Here is a 23,379-nt window from a genome sequence, read left to right as displayed (position 1 = left end):
TCATGGAATACAGTCTGTTCCCTTTCAAAAGATGAACAAGAATTGGGTTGTCCTCTTCTGCATGCTGTTCAAATGCTGTGCTAATGGCTAACATGACAGTGGTCAAATGGGTTGCTATCATATCACGCTTTCCAGATATTCCAATGGTTTTCTGGGACTCAAACATTATGTATAAGTAAAAATTAAGTATCTTTATGATAGGCCACAAATTTATTATCAATGGAGGTGCAACCTCCAGGACCTCCACAGCGGGGCCTTCATTGTTACTTAGGTATTCCTGGACATTTCTAGGGGCTCCTAGGCATTTTGGCGGTATTCCCAGCTACTTCTAGGGGCTCTTAGGCATTTTGCCAGTATTCCCACCACTTCTCTTGACTCCTAGGAATTTCTCAGTATTCCCACCACTTCTAGGGGCTCCTAGACATTTTGCCAATGTTCTTGGCCACTTCTAGCCACTACTAGGCTTTATGCTAGTATTCCTGCCTATTTTCAGCGGCTCCTAGGTATTTCCCATGTATTACCGGCCACTTCTAGGGGCTCCTAGCCATTTCGCCAGTATTCCGGGCCACTTCTAGGCGCTCCTAGGCATTTAATCAGTATTCCCACCACTTCTCTTGGCTCCTAGGAATTTCCCAGTATTCCCATCACTTCGAGGGGCTCCTAGATATTTTGCAAATGTTCTTGGCCACTTCTAGGCTTTATGCTAGTATTGCTGCCTATTTTCAGCAGCTCCTAGGTATTTCTGCTGTACTACCGGCCACTTCTAGGGGCTCCTAGGCATTTCATCAGGATTTCCGCCACTTCTCTTGGCTCCTATGAATTTTCCGGTATTTTCACCACTTCTAGGGGCTCCTAGACATTTTGCCAATGTTCTTGGCCACTTCCAACCACTACTAGGCCTTATGCTAGTATTCCTGCCTATTTTCAGCGGCTCCTAGGTATTTTTCATATATTACCGGTCACTTCTAGGGGCTCCTAGCCATTTTGCCAGTATTCCGGGCCACTTCTAGGTGCTCCTAGGCATTTAATCAGTATTCCCACCACTTCTAGGGACTCCTAGGGATTTAATCAGTATTCCCACCACTTCTAGGGGCTCCTAGGGATTTCCCGATATTCCCACCAATTCTAGGTGCTCCTAGGCATTTCGCTGGTATTCCCGGCCACTTCTAGGGGCTTCTAGACATTTTGTCAATATTCTCGGCCACTTCTAGCCACTCCTAGGCATTATGCTAGTATTCCTGACCACTTTGAGGGACTCCAAGGCATTTCTGTGGCTACTTCTAAGCGCTCCTAGGTGATTCACTAATGTTTCTGGCTTCTGAAGGCTCCTAGAAGTTGTGGCACCGAACATTCTTATCACTTGTACATACATAGGGATAACAATTCAAAAGGCAGGTATAGCACACAATTACAGTGTACATTGCTATTCCAAGAGAACAGCGCAGCCCGTAGATAATGTATTAGAACAGTCTCTGCTTGACTCCATGAAGAGTCTACACAAATCCACGTGTCATCAGACTTCGCGTCCAAACTCTATAACGCAGTCATATTATAATACCCATATCCACTATTCCCTATGGGTTCTACATTTATTACGGCGCCCAACAGTTTGTACAAGTAAATAAACAGAGGCTTAGAAAATATCAAGGTGAATCGATACCAATTTGCACCATTATTTTAATAGTTAATAAAAGTTATATTTTTGGGTGCCTGTAGACGCTGTGGCCATGCTGCGGTAGTGTGTTGCGCAGCTGAGGACCGCATCACAAAACCTTACTTGGTTCCATCACGGATTTGCAAAACGGTTTTCGGCCATGCGGCATTGCATTGCATTGTGGTGACTAAAAATTATTAGTACACTCGCTAATATACATTCCGGTCCCCCGTCGCTCTGATTCAGAGATTTTCATAGATTCTTATAGCACTGCCGGGGGACTGGACCCTTGATGACGACATGACTCTTCATCATGTGACTGGCCCTGCTGTATTCTATGTAATCGCTGTACTACTACTACTATTTGTACATAGAGTACAGCGAGGGCCGGTCACATGACGAAGAGTCGTATCGTCATCAAAGAGGACTGTGCAGCTAGACCTCCGGTTCCCCGGCAGCGCTATAAAAATCTATGAAAATCTCAGAATCAGCGTGACGGGGGACTGGAAAGTATATTAGCGAGTGTTCTCACATACTGCAGGGACTACACTAATAATTTTTGGTCCCCACATAACCCCTTTAAGGTGTGTGGGTCTTCAGCACAATCTTGACATTCCATTCTTGAACCAGGTGGCTCAGGATGAACAGAGTTATAGCACCCTTTCAATTAGACTAGTCCTGCTAATTTGTACAACATATAGAGGTCCGATATTTTATTATAAATGTTCACAAATTTTCCGAAATTCCCCATTAATAATCCTTATGACTGAATTTTTAGAAAATTGTTATTAAACAGCCTTTCCCTTACCTGTGTTTTCCCATAATTCCATGCTCTGTAGAACTCTATTATCTGATTTTTGCATGCAATGCCAGAGCTTTGTACCCTAAAAACAATGTACAATGGAAACCGAATTATTGACTTGGCACCAGATATATCATTTTATTTTTAGAATTTTTGTTATCCGCTTTTTATAAATGTTCTCCAACCAGGGATGAATCTTCCAGTAGGCATGTATTTAGGGTTAGCGGCTCCTCAGGTTCAGTCTTATTTTATAAATGATCTGTTCAGAATAAATTGTTGTGTTTATTTACATAAGGGACGGGATTATTGGTGCATCTTTATTAATCGGAGGGTCCTAAGGCCCCAGATATTTTGCGTCTACAGCCTCATGAGAAGTAAACCCGTCTTCAACACATTCAACTTTGATGATCACTGTATTGGATTAGAACGACTGTTGTCCTCATTAGTAGAACATGAACTGACCACATTTTCACATTGGTTGCCATTTCTTCTTCTCTAATGGTGAAATATTAATGACTTTCATCTTTTTTTTCTCCTCAGATGGTAATGCTTTTATCCTTATTGGGAAGCCAATGGAGCCTTTGGTTCGGCTCTTCGGTCCTTTCAGTGGTGGAGATGGTAGAGTTGGTCTTTGATGTCATCGCCATCAGTGCGATCATTCTTGCTCATCGTTATCTTAACCAAAGTAAGGAGTCCTTGGAAGAGACAGGTGTGCCAGCACCCGATATCTCTTATGGACGTAGGGAACAGCAAGACTCCCAGATGCCAAACAATGTCCCCTTACATAGCCAAATGAGAGTTGTAGCTGACATCACTCCTCCACCGACCTACGAGAGTCTCGACCTGAGCTCTGTGGGAGGAGGATCATCTCGTAATTCCAGCCTTCGGAGTCATGTTTCACATCGTCGAATGTCAGAATGGAGGGACGAATAAGTTGAGGCGAAAGAAGGGATGGAACTAGAATTGAATCATTATAATATAATAGAGCTGAGTAATCGGGTAACTAAGGTTAAAAAGTAAGTGGGAATTAGACTGACAGTGACCATACTTCAACTTGACCTCATTTCTTTTTGTGGTCATGAATTTAGCCAGAAAAAAATATAAAAGTAAAAATTTTCATTTCCTGCCACTTAATTCTGTTGATGTTGAAGGTGATAAAAGAAATAAAAGTTATCTTCAGTTCATTTAATTGGAAAGTGAATAATTCAGAATCAACAGCCTGATTTATTAAAGCGGTTTGGCATTTGGCGTAACTTATGACATAGGACTGTAAGTAAATTAACTGCATTATTGTGCGGAAATCAAGGTTAAAAAATTTTCTTTAATCATTAATTGACTCCTTCCCAGTATTAGTAAAAAATAATTGTTATCATTTAAAAAAAATAAAAAATAATATCAGTAGTACAAGTGAATATATGAAATAAAAAGCAGAGAGGGAGGAGGGGGATGCAGCTGCAATTTCTCTTTCTGTGTCTGTGTGACTGCATGTTCTGGGAGGGAGGTCAGAAGTAGAGAGACATTTGATGTGCTCAGTAGTCTAAGCCAAACACTATCATTACGTCAAAAAGAGCCCATCCAATCATTAAGTATGGAGAGAGCAAATAGGATGGGAAACGGGAAAGGAAATTCGGTTGCAGAGATGACAAGAAACCAAGGACAGAAACAATGTAGTAAAGCAGAAGTTTCCTGAAGTTCGTACCATAAAAGAAACAGGAAAAACAATGACTAGCCAATTTATAGGGGATTAGTAAGAGACAAAAAAAAAAATGGCTAATGCGGGGAATGTGATAAAATAAAATTAAAAAACCTTACTCACCTTGTATAATCTCCACCGCTCCAGTGCCGCAGCTGTGGTGGTCTATGTCAGCTGTCCTGCGAAGATGAGGTACCAACTACCAGCAAGTGACCACTGTAACCAATCACTAGTGTTCACGTGTGGGTAGTCGGTACGTTATCACTGTAGGGCAACTAGCAAATGCCGGCAGGACCACCGGCTTGGCGGCACTGGAGCAGTGGGTGGTATACCAAGTGATTAATGTTTCTTCTGTTATTTTATCATGTTTCCAGCATTAGCCAATTTTTACTCTTACAAATCCCCTTTAGATCTTATATACACTGGACCATCTAGACTTTTATGACTGTCTGATTAATGCGCCATGAAAGTAATTTTTGGGACAAAAAAAAAAATCTAAATAAAAATGAAGGATACCTATCACTGGAATTGTTCCATTTTAAAGGAAAAACACAGTCATTATATAATTTTACATTGTTGACTCCCCATTCATTTATATCAATTATTTATATATTGCCAAATGCTCCCATTCAGTGTATTCATATAATAGTGGTACTCAGTACCCAAATAATACCTATATACAGATTTCAAATAATACTATCCTACAGCACCGACATAATACCAGCACATATTACCTACACAATACTTCAATTCAGTGACCAATAATTTTACCATACTCTGCTTAAATAATACTGCCATAAAGCCCCCACATAATGATGCCATATAGTGCCCATATAACTCTGACATTCTGTACGCAAATAATTCCAACATACACAGCTACCGTACATAGTATTGGTTAGTCTTAGGGTTCACTTAAATTTAGGATGGTAAATGGGTAACAGTAACATCCCTGGTGGTCTAGGACATTGAAGGTGTTAAACAAGACCTCACTGGTGGTCTCAATCAGCGAAGGAGTAAATACCAACATCTCTAGTGGTCCAGGGTAGTAAAGGTTTTAATGGTTAAATTTCTATTGGTCTAGGCCCGTAAAGTGGGTTAATGGTTAAATTCCTGGTGGTGGACTCACATTTCCTAAAGTGGGGAAAAATATGCCATGGAGATAACAGCCACGAGCTTCTACAATGTAGAAACCATACTGTAACTGTGAATACAATATCTGCAAAGACTGTGATAGAAAACTGGAGTAATCATTGAAGGCACATTGCAGATACTTTAATAATACTGATCTACAAGACACAATTAGAGGGCTGGAAAATAGCTTGTCGTAGATGCCCCTCCCACTGTAAACCCTCTAAGCCAATCAGCAGAGCAGGGAGTGGTCACATGACACTCTGCAGCCCTGCCTCCTTAGACTCCTGCTGTTTAATACTCAGAGGAATGAGTCTCGCTTCTCCTGCCGGACACTTATGGGGGCCATTGGGAAAATGCAATTGCACCCGCTAGTTTAGCATCTTTTGGGCACTTTGCAGACGAGCTAATCCAAACAGAACCGATCCTTGTGGTACTTCCCTTTAAATCTATAGTTTCTTAAGTTTTCAGATTGAAGATACAAGCTTCCTTTTAATAATTGTAATTTTATTTTTAGTAATTCTGAAGTGAAAATATAATGCTATATCCGCTTCCCAGAGGATCTAATGTTCATGTATCCTGAGAATTCTGACTTTCGTAAATTCCTTCCATACACATTACATGTGGTACTGATGGTAATAACAGAGGCTCGACCTTTGGTATATGACCTATATGGGTAGAGGAAGGGGGAGGGGGGCTTCCCTTTTTCATCTGGTGACATTTCCTCCTTTGTTGCATGTTTAACAAATCAACACTAATTTAACTATTTCTTGTACAACTAATATGTAATTATTCTAATAAAACAATATTTCTCATTTATGGGTTATTATAACATGATTGCAATAAAATGCATAATCCAAACTGAACAAGATGTGACACGTACATGATCTGCTTTAACTTTGCTTTCCTGTGCTGGCAGTTTTTTGGGCTGCACCAATATTTGGTAGACATCTATAAATGCCTGATTTTTCCACAAAGTTAATATTCGGTTTGGACAAACCTGGAACGAGACCTTCTTGTTTGACCTCCGAAACTAAACATCCAGAACCCTTTAAATTCCATCATTGACAGGATTGGGCTGGCCCATCAGGGTACCAGTGAATCCTCCGGTGGGCTCATGATCTGACACAATAATGGGTGCCAAAGCTCCAGTAGAAGACAACCCCATTGCTACTTGCCAGTAGAGTCTGTTTTTTATGGGATGATTCACAAATGGACCTTCTTGGTGTGCAATGTGCAATGATGACAGCAAAGTTTCCGAGTGGATGTGCCTATGTTCTGTATAGATGGAGGGTGGGCCATAAGAACTGTTTTCTCTGGTGGTCCCTAGGACCACAAGTTCACCATTGGTCACTGGTACAATTCCCTTTATAGCTATGACAACTGTAAGATTCTCTAAAGAGGCAAAATTAATGGGTGCAACTGTGTCCACTAAAAACCTCACCAAAATGTTGACAAGGGAGTAGAGTAGAAAGAGGGTGACTATACAGAAATATAAAGAGAAAGAGCCCTATTCTAAATCTGTCAGGGATGGGGCGTATTTCGTGCTCCCTTGTTGGCACCAAGTGGATTCATTTGTACCCACTATCAAAATCTTGATAGGACTCTGCACAGATGTAATGATCTAAAAAAAATGTTTTCAATAAACTTGAGTTCTTCCTGCTCTAGTGCTACAGTACTGTGAACAATCCCCCCGCGATAGAGACCAAGCAAGACTAAGCCACCATCCCACTTTCGTTAAGCTGCTATCTTCCAGAGTTCCAGGCAAAAATTATATGAAGATCAGGAGGAGAAGGACCCTTGTTTCTCTGGCAGATTGTTGCCCGATTGTTTGTTTAAGGAGCTTGTAGACCACTTTGGCTTTCCCTACCCTCCTCTTACCATTGGAGTACCATATTGCTGGATCCCGTCATGATGTACAGTAGTAAGTAGACTTGATAGAATGTCATGGCCATGAAGCCATACACATAACAAGTACAAATACATATCAATTTAATGAAAAGCACATAAAAAAAGTCTAAAAAAGTTACAAGCCCTAAAACTAAATTCTGTACCACCTCACTTGAAACTACGGGAAATGTATCAATCTAAGTAGTTTCAAGCCTCAAACGTGGTTGAACATATTATGACCTGCGATTTTGTTATCACTCGTGGCGCAACGACACCACAAACCTCTGGTGGTAAATTGAGGACCATATATCCGTTGTGCTCACACTGACCTAGTTAGCCTCGAAGACGATTGGTCGGATCTTCATGAAAATCATCCGTGCATGTGGTAGTCATATTAAAGATCATGTCAAACCATCCTCACATAGTGAAGTGCTTGATTCTCCCATAGGAAGTAGACATTTTTGCTGTCTCATCACTCCCCTTCTCCTATCCTCCAGCACATGCTCAATGTGTAACATTTGTCAAAATGTGGAGCTATCAAGAGACTCGTTATCTGTGGAAATCTGATTGCTGGTCTTATTATCTCGATGAATGAATCCACAAATTTGTTGTGTTGTAATCTCCTCTTATATGTAAAGGCCATTTTACACAGGCCGATAATCGGGTGCACGAAAACCATTTTTAAGGCTCGTTCCTGATCATTGCCCCCTGTACACATACCCAGCGATCAGTCGACAAACAAGCAAATGCTCATTTGTCGGCTGATCGCATCTTTTATGTGGTTGATAAGAATCCACGTTTAATCGGCAGCACATCTCATGTAAACATGAATGTGCTTCCAGCTATAACAAAACTGTATGTGCCTAAATGATCGCACTAAATCGTTTGGTCATATACAGTATCGATGATTGCTCGATGTAAGTGGAGCTAAATGATCACTGATCGACTTGCTATATTGTCCAACGGCGCCTGTTACGGCAGAAAACCTGCCTGTGTAAAAGGACCTTAATGGGGAAATCTACCTAAAATAATCTTCTGACCTCATCCCGCACTCATTTTCAATGCAGAAGCATTCTATGGAGTGCCCTCCGAAACCACTGAAACGGCCTAGACAATTCCATGGCTAGAAATCTCCACTACACGGGGAGGGGGTGCCGAAGTGTCAATCACACATAGTGTCTGAGGCATCCCAAAGGCCTCTTTGCAATGTAAGACAACATCAGTATTATAAAGGGCACACGGTAGGTCGGGGCATGATACACATTTTGCATTGGGGCCCAGGAGCTTATAGTTATGCCTCTGCCACCACAATGTTCTGTTCTAGGTAGTACTCTATCGTGCTCTACAACGTACCACAACCATCTGGGTATGGAGATCAGTAGAGGTCCAAGCTTGTGGACCACCATCAATTTTATCTTCTAATGTATCTGTATGACATAATTATATGTGGATTTCACCCTATAAATAGGATCTGTCATGGAGATCAAGACAAAGCCGTTGAGTACTCTTGGACTCACTAACTAGACATAATGGAAAATCCAGTGGCGTAACTGCCGCTGTAGCAGCCATTGCGGCTGCTATGGGGTCCGTGGCATGCCCGGAGGCTCCGCTAGCAGCCGCTATGGCTGCTACAGCGGTAGCGATGCCACATTCAATAATATTGAACGCTATAGCAGAACAGGGAGGTATCTCCCTACTCTGCCATAAGCTACACATACCTCCCAACCGTCCGGGTGTCCCGCTGTCCCGGGCAGTAGGGGATGTGTCCCGCTGTCAACTGTATCTGCGTCCTCAGGACGCAGATACAGTTGAACTCAATTCGTAAGCAGGGAACCATAAGCTTCCTGCTTCAGAATTAGTTCAGAGCGGAGGAGCACAGGGAGCTCCTCCGCTCGCCGAGGAATCCCCGTTGCCGATGATCTGGCCGGGGATTCTGCTCTTAGAGGAAACCCCTGAGGTCACTGTCCATATATGGACATTGATGTCAGGGGCTCCTACTGGAACGGAACCCCCGGCCTGTGTTGGCAATGGGTATTCCGCTCAAGGAGTAGACACTGACATCACTGTCCATATATGGACAGTGACATCAGGGCTTCCCTCTAGGAGTGGAGTCCCTGGCCTATGCTCTGGCTGGGGATTCCTCTCCTAGAGGGAGTCCCAATGGCGCCATCTACAGGGGGGGTGGCACTATCTACATAGACACTGTGGCACTATCTACAAGGGCACTGGCACTAGGGGCAGCTAGGGGGCATTATACCCTATGGGGCATTTATGGTGGCTTTATTCTGTATGGGGGCATTAAGCTGTATGAGGCAGCTATGGGTCAGTATACAGTATATTGGCAGCTATGGGGGCATTATACTGTATGGTGGAAGCTAGAGGACATTATACTATGTGGGGGCAGATATTTGGTATACTGTGTGGGAGGCACTATGAAAGCATGATACGGTGTGGGCTGAACTGAAAATGTATGGGCGGAGATTGGGTGGGATTAGAGGTGTGGCTTAAAAGGAAAACAAATTACGCGTTGCATGCCAAAACGGTTGACCCTCCTTGTGATGCTTGAAAGTATAGCACTTTCTACAGGGAGGGCTGTATAGCACTATATGGGGAAACAGTATAGCCCTGTCTACAGATGGACTGTATAACACTGTCTACAGGGGGGATGTATAGCTCTGTCTACAGAGGGGGGGGCTGTATAGCACTATCTACAGGGGGGCACTATCAACAAGGGCAGGTTGCGTGTGGCACCTAGGGGAGGGGTACCCAGTCAAAAGTTTGCTATGGGGCCCAGTTCTTCCTAGTTACACCCCTGGGAGCATCTTCTGTATTAGAATCAGTTGTCCCCTCTCAACAGATTGACCAAGATGGGCTGCTCCATGGAACCTTTATAAAGAAGCAGTCATCCCACTCCTCAGCCACCAAGCAAGAGGGGGAACTACGAATTATAATATATCGTGCACTTTCTTATACCCCTAACTACCAAGTGGGAACTTGGGAGACCATTTCGTAGCACCCACAAACTTAACTTTATTAGGGCCTCTAATAGATTTCCTAAGTTAAAGAGGTCAGACTCCAAGGCAAATCCTCTGTCACAGTGGCGTGCCGATAGGGGGTGCAGGGGATGCAGGTGCAACCAGGTCCTGGAGCCTTAGGGAGCCACAAAAGGTCCTTCTACCTAAAAAGGACAAGTTGTAATGAATCGGGGTAGGGAGACGACAGGTGAGCCCTAATCTACCCGCAACTCAGTCCCTGCCTACTTGCACGGCCCATCCTAAGTGACGGCGTACAACTGGGCAACGGTCCCTACGCTCAGTAAGTGCAAGACAGACAACATAAGACAAGGGCACACAGAAGCAAAGGTGAGTAGGGGCAGTTGCACACGGAAAACCGTGAGCAACAGGCAGTGGTGAACGAGCCGAATCAAACCAGGAGAGTACGTAGTAGCAAAACAGAGCAGGAGAATAGTCAGGCAAGCCAGGGTCAAAAACTTACAGTGGTCAATCAGGTAAATAGCAGGAATAGCAGAGCAAAGAAACAAGAGAATCACAGGCAAGGAACATGCTGCAAGTGAGGGTATAAATAGACCAAGGGCGAGAGCTAGAACCGTCAGGCCAGGCTGTGATAGGTTCTCCCTCTCCTCAGCCTGCGTGGTAACAGATCGCGTCACTCTAGCAGACCTTGGAGCTGATGAAGGTTGATTAACCCTCGGGCGTCGACACAGAACCTGTGTCAGGCAAACCCTTTACACAAGTACTATCAATGCGGCGTGATAGTTGGGGGGCCCTGTTACAGACTTTACATTTCAGCCCAGGCGCATCGAGTTACGCCTCAGTTCTTTAAACCAGCTATCCATCTTTTCTGAGATTCCTGCATATACCATTATAAACCAGCTTTGTGTATAGTCTGATCTTATGGCCGACAGTAGAAGAGTAGGCAGATGGTAGGGATTAACACATGATTGCAGGATCAGACTACACATGGGGTTGGTTTGTAGTCTGTAACCATGGAGACACATAGGTCTCTATAGGAGACGCTTAAACGAAACGGTAGGAGATTTATCATCAGGACTGGTTCCAAATAAGTGTATGAACTCGAAATAATAATCCACAGTAGTTTGATGTAAAAATTAGGAAGAGGAGGACTACTGATGACCCCCGTCAGTCAATGGACTCACTACACAAACAGGGAAAATGGTGGCAGCGGTAATGGTAAAGGGACAGCTGGTTCTTGTGGACAGCTGGTTCTTGTTCAGTTTGACCATGTATACGACCCTCATGTTGAGTGGTATCATACAGTAATCTTGAGTATAACCAGCTATGTTATCAAAAAGTATGTTACCTTAATGACACAGAAAAGCCTGTATGACGGCATATAGAGCCCTTATAGTTCCGTACTATGGAGCCGTAGGCACTCTGTGTGCCAAATGATGTGGCCTCCATACAAGCAATGCTTCTAGAGAAGAATATCTAAGCAATGCGGCATCTTATGGAACACGATTTTGAGCCGTCCTTCATCTACCTGCTAAAATGTAGCTATTCATTGTATTTGGTGTAACATTTGTGTCGTTTTTCTATACATGGATCATACATATAAAGAGGATCAATCATGTGAGTCGAACTTCCAATATCCTACAGTCACTCAGGAGATAACCATTTACCACTTTCTTTAGGCAGTATGTAAATTACTAGCCTTTTAGGTTGGCTATAGACGTGAAACTTTTGCTGGTGAATCCCATCAATTTTGGGGGGATCCACCAACAATCTCATGTCATAGATGTCTGCCCAATGGTCCATCAAAATCTGTTGTGCAGTAAAGGAAGGATTTTAAAGAGTCTCTGTCACCACATTATAAGTGGCCTATCTTTTACATAATGTGTTCGGCACTGTAATGTAGATAACAGCAGTGTTTTTTTTATTTAGAAAAACGTTAATTTTTGACTGAGTAATGACCCATTTTAGCTTTATGCAAATTACTTTCTTAATAGACAACTGGGCGTGCTTTTACTTTTTGGCCAAGTGGGCGTTGTACAGAGGAGTGTATGACGCTGACCAATCAGTGACCAATCAGCGTCATACACTTCTCCTCATTCAGGCCAGGACATGATGTCTATTCAGAATCCTGACACTTCGCTAACGTTTGAGTGAGATTACAGCAAGCAAGCGTAATCTCGCGAGATTACGCTGTAAACTGTCATTTAAAACAGATTACGCTTGCCTTGCTGTAAGGCCTGATTTACATGAGCGTGTGCGTTTTGCGCACGCAAAAAACGCAGCATTTTGCGTGCGCAAAAGGCACTTGACAGCTCCGTGTGTCATCAGTGTATGATGCGCGGCTGCGTGATTTTCGCGCAGCCGCCATCATAGAGATGAGGCTAGTCGACGTCAGTCACTGTCCAGGGTGCTGAAAGAGTTAACTGATCGTTAGTAACTCTTTCAGCACCCTCGACAGTGAATTCCGATCACCATATCGAGTAACCGGTTTAAAAAAAAAGAGGTTCGTACTTACCGAGAACTTCCCGGCCGTTGCCTTGGTGACGCGTCCTTGGTGACGCGCCTCTCTTGACATCTGGCCCCACCTCCCTGGATGACGCGGCAGTCCATGTGACCGCTGCAGCCTGTGCTTGGCTTGTGATTGGCTGCAGCTGTCACTTGGACTGAATTGTCATCCCGGGAGGTCAGACTGGAGGAAGAAGCCGGGAGTTATCGGTAAGTCAGAACTTCTTTTTTTTTACACGTTCACGTATATTGCGATCGGAAGTCACTGTCCAGGGTGCTGAACCAGTTTAACTCTTTCAGCACCCTGGACAGTGACTGTCTCCTGCCGGGTTCGGTCAAAACGAGTTCGGCCGAACCCGGTGAAGTTCGGTTCGCTCATCTCTAAGACACTCCGTTCGGATGTTTGTAAACAGAAAAGCACGTGGTGCTTTTCTATTTACATTCAGTTTGACAGCTCTTGCGCGAATCACGCAGTTCGCACGGAAGTGCTTCCGTGCGACCTCCGTGATTTTCACGCACCCATTCACTTCAATGGGTGCGTGATGTGCGAAAAACACACGATTATAGAACATGTCGTGAGTTTTACGCAACGCACTCGCGCTGCGCAAAATTCACTCATTGTCTGCACTGCCCCATAGAGTAATATAGGTGCGTACGACATGCGTGAAAAGCACGCGCGTATATTACGCTCGTGTAAATGAGGCCTAAATCTCACACAAACGTTACCGAAGTGTCAGGATTCTGAATAGACATCATGTCCTGGCTGGAGGTGATGTCTATTCACTGTCAGGACACTTGAGCAACGTTAGCGTGTGTGTGTGTGTGTGTGTGTGTGTGTGTGTGTGTGTGTGTATGTGTGTATGTGGCTGCACATAGTGATCTAGTAAGATTACTATGTGCTGTGTAAATGAATGGAGAGAAGTGTATGACGCTGATTGGCCAGTGATTGTTCAGCATCATACACTTCTCTCCACAACACCCACTTGGTCAAAGAGTAAAAAACATGACCAGTTGTCCATTAAGAAAGTCATTAGAATAAAGCTAATATAGGTCATAACTCCGTAAAAAATTATTGTTTTTCTAAATAAAAAACACTACTGTAATCTACATTACAGCGCCGATCACATTATGTACAAGATAGGCCACTTATAATGTGGTGACGGAGCCTCTTTAACCTACCCGACTATTGTTCCTCTTAGAGATAAGCAGTACCACTGGTGTCTGGTAGCTGCTAATACCTTTTTTTACGTAAAAATTATAAAGGAGTCGGGAAGAAAGCTCTTCGGCTGATAGTTACCTCAAGTCTACGGCCAGCTTTATATTGGGCTTCATTGTCGGACATTTTGCATTACTGCACCTACTTATAGACCTGTGTACAAGTCCAGTGAATCCACAGGTGAGGTATTTCTTTAAAGGCACCAAGAAAGAAGTTGCATTAAAAAACATTCTGCATAACACTGCTTTTTTGACGGTTGCAGGAACTGATAAAATAAGGTATTTTTGGATTGAAATCGGAGGAAAACTGCGTTCAGAAATTAAATAGATTCAGGACACTTCTGGAGACCGTAGAGCAGGGCCCGGAAGTCTTGAGGAATTCTCCAAGCTAAAGAGATAAATAAAGTATTTTTACATTTTGCGTCTTTTCACAAGCCTTCAGGGCCATCTTGCAACTTTTAGTGAGATGTGTCAATGTACCGGGCGGTGGTGGATCATACATTAGCTCACCATCATCTCTACTTGTATATTCCTACACAATTCTAGACAAAAATACTAAAAACTGCCACCAGTCTCCTCAAGAGATTTTTATCAAAAGCTGTGGATAGTCAAAACAAACCTGCACCCGTGTGAACGCCGATCACCGCAAGAGATCAAAAGCATGAAAGTTGGCAAAGTCCTTAAAAATTCCTTAGAGGCTGTAGATCGAAAACCAGTGTCAGCACTTTGCAAAGCTGGAAAGATGCCAGGGACCATTGCCAGCCCACCCCCATTGAGGTCTAAATTAGTGTTGTGACTACCTCTTCAATGAGTCAAAACTGTTCTCCATAAATCAAGAAGAATAGATCAACACGGGCGGCAAGTGGGTGAGCCTAAGATGGTGGGGTAGGAAGGGGCACATATTTACCCAAAGATTGTGCTGGTAAACAGCAGCTAAGGGACCTCCTTTGTGGATGCCCTAGCTAAAATCCTGAACCGGGGGTTGTACTGCCCCACAAGCGAGGTCACATGCCATGTAGCTAGTGGACACTCATCGTGGCCACAGTACCACCAGCAATTGGGAGTGCAATGCATAACAATTCCCCACATCAATGCACCCTATACAAACAGGACAGGGCAGGTGGGGTCTCACTCTTCCAGAATCGGAACATGTAAAGCCCTCATCTCTTTTTTTATCCCTCATCTGCTGCCCACCTACTTGATATCAACAGCCTTCTTCTTTTCTTCCCACCGCACTACCTCTAATTCACATCCATCCAGGTGAGAACAATGCCTCACCCACCTCCACCTTAGACATCCCGGCTCCACAGGCCACAAGGTCAGCACCATCTTTCCAACCTCCGGTCCTCTGGATCCAGGATCTCCTAACATAACCCCTATCCTTAACTATTCCAATGCAAAAGTCGCATGGCGTCCTTCCCTTGTCACCCATTCTTTTTCTCATCCCTTATCTACTTGTCCATTAGCCATGGCTGCCCCCAGTTGATTTTAAGCAAGTAACGGGCACATGGGATTTTTGTGACTTCTCGCTCATGTACCGGTTTTTGGTTGTATTTCATTATTTATTATTGGTATAGATTGTATTGGTCAATATATATAATATTAAACAATGATATCGGTCTGTTTTTTCATGGTCAACTAAGGGTTAACTGTGCCGCATACGGCACAAGCTAATTTTAGCTTGCCCTCCAGGAGTGTGAGACCAGAGCGGTCACCATGGATTGGCTAGTTTAGCTAAACTGGCGGAAACTAAAGTTACACTCCTCAAAATTGAAATTGCAACACCAAGAAGGAAAAGTTTTTGAATTGTGGAGATCACATTATAGAAAGAAATGTTAATAATATACAGATGATAAAAAAAAAAATGGAAACAAAATATTTCAAACATCTTGATTTATTCAGTATTGAGTATGAGCACCACGCACAGAAATACACGCACTTACACGCCTTGGCATGCTATCAATGAGGTATATTAATGGTTGTCTGAGGAACGTTATGCCGCCCTGAATGCACTTGGGCAGGCAAATCATCAAGATTGGCTGCTGGCAGCTCCCTTTGCAATTGCTGACCAATGACATCCCAGATGTGCTTTATGAGATACAAGTCTGGAGATGCTGCAGACCATGGTAGCACATTTAGGCCACACAGGCTGCTCACGGCAGCACGAGCAATATGCTGCCTGGCGTTTTCCTGTTGAAAAACTGCTTCTGTGACACTTTGGAGAAATGGCCGTACCACTGCTTCCACGACCAAATCAATGTAACGTCAGGCTGTTAGTGTACCGGAAATTAAGACTAAAGGGGTCCGGCTACCGTACATTATGCCACCCCACACCATAATCCCGGGAGTAGGACCGGTGCGACGTTCCCTTGTGAAGGCCCCTTTATGACGTTGCCGACGTGGCCTCCCGACCAATCTCCAGCTATTTTGTCCGAGACAAAAGTGGGACTCATCGCTTAAGAGGATAGACCTCCATTCCAGCCACCATTGCCGTCTTGCTGTGCACCAGGATAGCCTTTGAGAGCGGTGGCGTGTGGTCAATGGATCACCTGTAGCTGGATGTCTGGCTCGCAGCCCAATGTCGTGCAAATGGCTTCTGATGGTTTGTGTCAACACTGGTTGCCGCTCTAGGCAAGGGACGTGACGTCCAATTTCACTTGCAGTACAGAATGGATCCCTGCGCGCTATTCTTCCAATCATATGATGCGTCCGTTCGCCTCCGCACACTTCTTGCTGTCATTCCCATTTGTTATTGTTCTCCCAACCTCCAGGACACCAACACTGAACAGTAATGACATCTCGGCCTATGCACGTATCTGCCAGAGGGATAAACTAAGGTTTCTCAGTTCAAGGATTCTGTCCCACTCAGTTTGCGACAAGTGGCGATAACTGGCACGTTGCCGAACAGGAGACATCGCACAATCATCCCACACCAAGCAATCCGATTGTTGAGCTCGGTGATTGCAAATTTGATCATTTGTAGATCTTAGTGACACTCGCTACTTCCTCGATTTGCAGAACCTTACGGCTTGTCCTTCTTGATGTTGCAATTTCAATGTTGAGGAGTGTAGATAACACCCCAACGTTACCTCAGAGGTGTCTACTTTTAGCAAGAAGCTGAAGAGTCCTCTCTCCCTCCAAATCTTAGGGACTTCCTTCTTTGTCGGGTGTTTTACTCGAGGGTTTTGTCACCAAGCTTGATGGCTGGGTGGATTTCAAATATTTCTTTATATGATTTTATGGTCATATGACATTCAGGTATTACAGCCGAGTTCTACGTTATTGCAATTTTATATTTGTTGTAATTCTATTCCTTAATAAAGCGCTGTGGCCTTATATTTCCAGCAAGATTGTGTCTGTGGATCATTTATTATGTGTTTTCTGTATTTATCCCTATAGATGTAGCATACCCTATAATTCCATGTCTGTTCCTCGTCTCTCCTGTCAATCCCTTACAGCTCCTTGCGTTCATCTCGTACATCTCCTCACCTATCGGTTGCTCTGGTTCTTCTCGTATCTCGCCTCTTATCTTCTGTCCATCTACCATGTCTTTTCCTTGCTCTCATCTCTCCTTTCCATTAAAATGGAGATGTCGGCGCTGCTGGGACGGAATAGCCAACGCAAACAAATAGTATCGTTTTGATAAATTTATTTGATAACTCAATAGGCTACGCTTTTCAATACCGGGCTGGTATCTTCATCAGACAGACAGTATTACATGCAATATATACAGAAGAAATGAGCGCCAAACAAGACGCACTATGACCCACTTGCTTGTATAAATCCGGTAAAATGAAACGCAGTAACTATTAATCATAAAGGAACTAGGGGCGGCTGGTTTGCGATAGTGACCAGGAGAGCGGGGAGGTAGCGCTGCCGCGGATCTGACGTGACTACACGGCATCTGTTTAAAGTGGACTGATGACGCCAGGGGATAAGAGGGCTAAGTCGGATCCATGGCAGCGCTACCTCCCCGCTGTCCTAGTCACTATCACAAACCAGCCGCTCCAATTTCCTTTATTTACTGCATGGATTTTATTATTCTGTGTGGTTTTAACCACTACTCCTATTATGTACTTTTAAAGAAACTTTGCTGTATGTCATCTTTTATTTTTTAATGTCAATCGCAATTATCTGAGTGGATGCACATGAGGTCAGAGTGCGTCTTGTTTGGCGCTCATTTCATCTGTATATATTGCCTGTAATACTGTCTGTCTATTATACTCTGGACTGATGAAGATACCAGCCCGGTATTAAAAGCTTAGACTATTGAGTTATCAAATAAACTTATCAAAACGATACTATTTAATTGCGTCCCCTATTCCGTCCCAGCTGCGCCAACATCTCCATTTTTAACTCCATATAAAAATCTATCCAGCGGTGGTGACAAGCCACATTTTTCTTCTCTCTCCTTTGACCTTCCCCTCACTCTAATCTGACTGGTCTTCATCTCTATTTTTCGGTCAAGATTTCCTGTCCTTGTGATCCTCTTCTCCATCTCTTATCTCTGTCCTTATATTTCTGACCATCTCTTATCTGACCTCGTCTGACCATCTCCCATGTCTTTTACTTGCCTACATCTCTCCTCTGTTGGTCTTGCTAACCTCTTCTTTATCTCACAACTCTTCCCCTATCTTCTGTCCATCTCCCATGTCTTTTCTTGCCTTCATATCTCCATATCTAATCTGACTGCTTCTTGCTTTCATCTCTCTATTTTTCTATCAAGCGTTCCTGATGTAGATGTTCCTCTTCTCCGTCTCTCATCCCATGACTTTTCTTTGCTCTTTTTTCTCCTTAGTCCTTGTCCCCATCTCAAACTGATCTTCATCTCTCCATCAAGTTTTCCTGTCTATATTTTCCTCTTCTCCATCCCTCATCTTTCTCCATATCCTTCTGACCATCTCCCATGTCTTTTCCTTGCCTACATCTCTCCAATGTCGGTCTTGCCATCTGATCCTTGCGTTGATTTTGTATATATCTTGGTTCACATCTACTATTTCTTCCTGTTCATGTCTCGTCTTAACCGCTTCTTTATCTCACAACTCTTCCCCTATTTTCTTTCCATCTCCCATGTATTTTCTTTCCTTCATCTCTCCTTAGTCCTTCTCTCTATGTCTAATCTGACTTCTTCTTGCTTTCATCTCTCTAGTTTTATGTCAAGCTTTCCTGATGTAGATGTTCCTCTTCTCCGTCTCCCATCCCATGACTTTTGCTATTTTTCTCTCCTTAGTCCTTGTCCCCATCTCTAAACTGATTTATGGTTTCTGCCCTTCATCTCTCTCGCATGTTGTCCTGATCTTTGTGTTCCTCTTCTCCATCTCTCATCTCTCTCCACATTCTTCTGTTTTCTACCAAAGCTTAATCTGTCTGGACGTCTTCGCTAGATCTTAAGTATAGGATTGACTTTCATTTAATGGTAAACTCTGCTTGAGTTATGAAAAAGAAGATAGACATTCATTTTTGCCCCTATCCCCTTTGTTCTCTGTTCTATTCCTCCATGTTCTTAACCAGGGGTCTCAAACACGCGGCCCCGTAGCTCCCCCGGGAAAGGAGAGAGCAGGCCGAAGGAGGAATGTGCCAGCGCTCCTTTATGACGTCATGAAGGAGCGCAGTCTGTTGGTGGTAGGTGAGCAATGGCCACACAGCCCCCTGTAGGTAGCGCTACATTCACCCTGGCCCATACCACCCAACCGTCCCAGATTCAGCGTGACAGTCCCGGATTCTGGGTGATGTCCCGCGTGTTGGTGGTTTCTCCCGCTGTCAACTGTATCTAAACATGAGAAGAACAGAGTCTATAGCCAATATATATTCGAAAAATGTCAATACAAAACTTTATTTAAATATACATAATGAACAAACATTTAAAAGAAGTATAACAGTAGGAGAACTCAATCACAGAATGACATAGAGACAAGTCAGGAAAGCCAAGGTATGTATAATAAACCTTTGAAGTATGACACCCCCTTGAGGAAGCGGACATCTGCGAAACGCGCGTCGGGGCGCACACAGTGACCACCAGGACCCAGCCTAAGGACTCTTTATGGGTAAGACCATCCTAGTAATCCTTTACACAGGGTCTTGTTCAGACCCATTACCTTCACTCTTTGATGTCTGTTTTTGGGACCATTTTGCCCTTTAAACAGCATCAAAATATGTAAACAGATCTAACTAGTTTTATGCTACACTAGTGTTAGTCTTACCCCAAACTTCAAAGGTTTATTATACATACCTTGGCTTTCCTGACTTGTCTCTATGTCATTCTGTGATTGAGTTCTCCTACTGTTATACTTCTTTTAAATGTTTGTTCATTATGTATATTTAAATAAAGTTTTGTATTGACATTTTTCGAATATATATTGGCTATAGACTCTGTTCTTCTCATGTTTATATATGTATCATAGAGTTGCCTCATTAACAGATATGGGAGGATGTTCCTAGGAACATTACCTAGCCCAATAATATTATTTGCTTTTGGATACCATTAGTTATTGTCAACTGTATCTGCGTTCTACAGTTGAACCCAATGCTGAAGCAAGGAACCGTCAGCTCCCTGCTTCAACATTAGTTCAGAGAGGAGGAGCAGAGGGAGCTCCTCCGCTCGACAAATACTCCCCAGGCACAGCGCTACTTTAAGAGCTGTGACCAAGAAAGCCCTTGATGTCACTGTCCATATATGGACAGTGACGTCAGTGGCTACTCCTGGAGCGGAATTCCCGTAGCTGACGCTCTGGCAGGGGATTCCACTCCTAGAGGGAGTCCCAATGGCGCTATCTATGGGGGTGGTAGCGCTATCTACAGGGGGCAGTGTGGCACTATCTACAGAGGGCAGTGTGGCACTATCTATGAGGGAGTGGCATTATCTATGGGGGGTAGCATTAGGACAGAGGGCACTGTGGCAATATCTACAGAGAGCACTGTGACAATATCTACAGAGGGCACTGTGGCATTATCTACAGAGGGCATTGTAGTATTATCTAAGAAGGGGCTGCCCAATCTTGACATTCTTATGTCTGCCAAACGCTGCCAACTGAGCCACCGGACTGCATTTAGCGACACTTAAACTGGATTGCTAAAATAAGCACGTTGAGTAAACTTGCACATTTTCGGTAAGATTAAACCTAGCGCTATTATTATAGTAATGTAGTATTATAGTAATTGTATTATTATAGTAATGTAGTAGTTTTTATAGTAATGTAGTATTGTAGTTCTGTAGTATTGTTATAGTAATGTAGGAGTGTTATAGTAATGTAGTGTTATAGTAATGTAGTATTGTTATAGTAATGTAGTATTATAGTAATGTAGTAATATTAATGTAGTGTTATAGTAATGTAGTATTATAGTAATGTAGTATTGTTATAGTAATGTAGTATTATAGTAATGTAGTATTATAGTAATGTAGTATTGTTATAGTAATGTAGTGTTATAGTAATGTAGTGTTATAGTAATGTAATATTATAGTAATGTAGTATTATAGTAATGTAATATTGTTATAGTAATGTAGTATTATAGTAATGTAGTATTGTTATAGTAATGTAGTATTATAGTAATGTAGTAATGTTATAGTAATGTAGTGTTGTTATAGTAATGTAGTATTATTATAGTAATGTAGTATTATTATAGTAATGTAGTATTATAGTAATGTGGTATTATAGTAATGTAGTATTATAGTAATGTAGTATTATTATAGTAATGTAGTATTGTTATAGTAATGTAGTTTTATAGTAATGTAGTGTTATAGTAATGTAGTATTATAGTAATGTAGTATTATAGTGATGTAGTATTGTTATAGTAATGTAGTATTATAGTAATGTAGTGTTATAGTAATGTAGTAATGTTATAGTAATGTAGTGTTGTTATAGTAATGTAGTATTATAGTAATGTAGTAATGTTATAGTAATGTAGTGTTGTTATAGTAATGTAGTATTATTATAGTAATGTAGTATTATAGTAATGTAGTGTTATTATAGTAATGTAGTATTATTATAGTAATGTAGTATTATTATAGTAATGTAGTGTTATAGTAATGTAGTATTATTATAGTAATGTAGTATTATAGTAATGTAGTGTTATTATAGTAATGTAGTATTATTATAGTAATGTAGTATTATTATAGTAATGTAGTATTGTTATAGTAATGTGGTATTATAGTAATGTAGTATTATTATAGTAATGTAATATTGTTATAGTAATGTGGTATTATAGGAATGTCGATTTTCAAGCCATGAATAAGAACGCAGACAGCGTTCGAAACGCGTAGGCTATTGATCTTTATTCAACATTCCCAGCATTGCTGGACATCATTACCAATATGCTATCTAATCTATTTTAATGAAGAAAGATTAAAACTTGGAAAAAGTTTCTTTTTAATTATCTCAGCGCTGGATGCACCCAACCTTTTTCTGCAAACAGCAAGTTAATCGTGTGCCGTCACGAGGACCCGAGCGCTAGGACTACTACCAAATAACATAAGTCTAGGCAAAAGGTGAGCTGGAGTGTTATTATAGTAATGTAGTATTATAGTAATGTAGTGTTGTTATAGTAATGTAGTATTATTATAGTAATGTAGTATTATAGTAATGTAGTATTGTTATAGTAATGTAGTGTTGTTATAGTAATGTAGTATTATAGTAATGTAGTATTGTTATTATAGTAATGTAGTATTATAGTAATGTAGTGTTGTTATAGTAATGTAGTATTATAGTAATGTAGTATTGTTATAGTAATGTAGTATTATTATAGTAATGTAGTATTATAGTAATGTAGTATTGTTATTATAGTAATGTAGTATTATAGTAATGTAGTGTTATAGTAATGTGGTATTATAGTAATGTAGTATTGTTATAGTAACGTAGTGTTATAGTAATGTAGTATTATAGTAATGTAGTATTATAGTAATGTAGTATTATAGTAATGTAATATTGTTATAGTAATGTAGTATTATAGTAATGTAGTATTGTTATAGTAATGTAGTATTATATTAATGTAGTAGTGTTATAGTAATGTAGTATTATAGTAATGTAGTAGTGTTATAGTAATGTAGTGTTATAGTAATGTAGTATTATAGTAATGTAGTATTGTTATTAGTAATGTAGTATTATAGTAATGTAGTATTATAGTAATGTAGTGTTGTTATAGTAATGTAGTATTATAGTAATGTAGTATTGTTATTATAGTAATGTAGTGTTGTTATAGTAATGTAGTATTATAGTAATGTAGTATTATAGTAATGTAGTATTGTTATAGTAATGTAGTGTTGTTATAGTAATGTAGTGTTATAGTAATGTAGTATTATAGTAATGTAGTATTGTTATAGTAATGTAGTATTATAGTAATGTAGTATTATAGTAATGTAGTATTATAGTAATGTAGTGTTATAGTAATGTAATATTATAGTAATGTAGTATTATAGTAATGTAATATTGTTATAGTAATGTAGTATTATAGTAATGTAGTAGTGTTATAGTAATGTAGTATTATTATAGTAATGTAGTGTTATAGT

At 41.5% G+C, this 23,379-nt stretch overlaps 2 protein-coding genes across 3 annotated transcripts in view; one reads left to right on the top strand and one right to left on the bottom strand.

The window, feature by feature from the left end:
- Nucleotides 1-3,578, top strand: part of SCNN1A (sodium channel epithelial 1 subunit alpha) — a 53,252-nt gene extending 49,674 nt beyond the window's left edge. The window contains exon 12 of the mRNA XM_075842984.1: nucleotides 2,997-3,578. Within this exon, the coding sequence (XP_075699099.1) occupies nucleotides 2,997-3,389 (393 nt within the window). The 3' untranslated portion in view covers nucleotides 3,390-3,578. The remainder of the gene's footprint in view (nucleotides 1-2,996) is intronic.
- LTBR (lymphotoxin beta receptor) overlaps nucleotides 1-23,379 on the bottom strand; it is a 244,841-nt gene that overhangs the window by 170,221 nt on the left and 51,241 nt on the right. The window lies entirely within an intron of this gene.

The sequence above is a fragment of the Rhinoderma darwinii genome, chromosome 11 (assembly GCF_050947455.1).
Source record: "Rhinoderma darwinii isolate aRhiDar2 chromosome 11, aRhiDar2.hap1, whole genome shotgun sequence".
In the NCBI taxonomy this organism is placed as follows: Eukaryota; Metazoa; Chordata; class Amphibia; order Anura; family Rhinodermatidae; genus Rhinoderma; species Rhinoderma darwinii.
The sequence above is the reverse complement of the archived record's forward strand: the minus strand, read 5'-3'. Positions and strand labels throughout refer to the sequence as shown.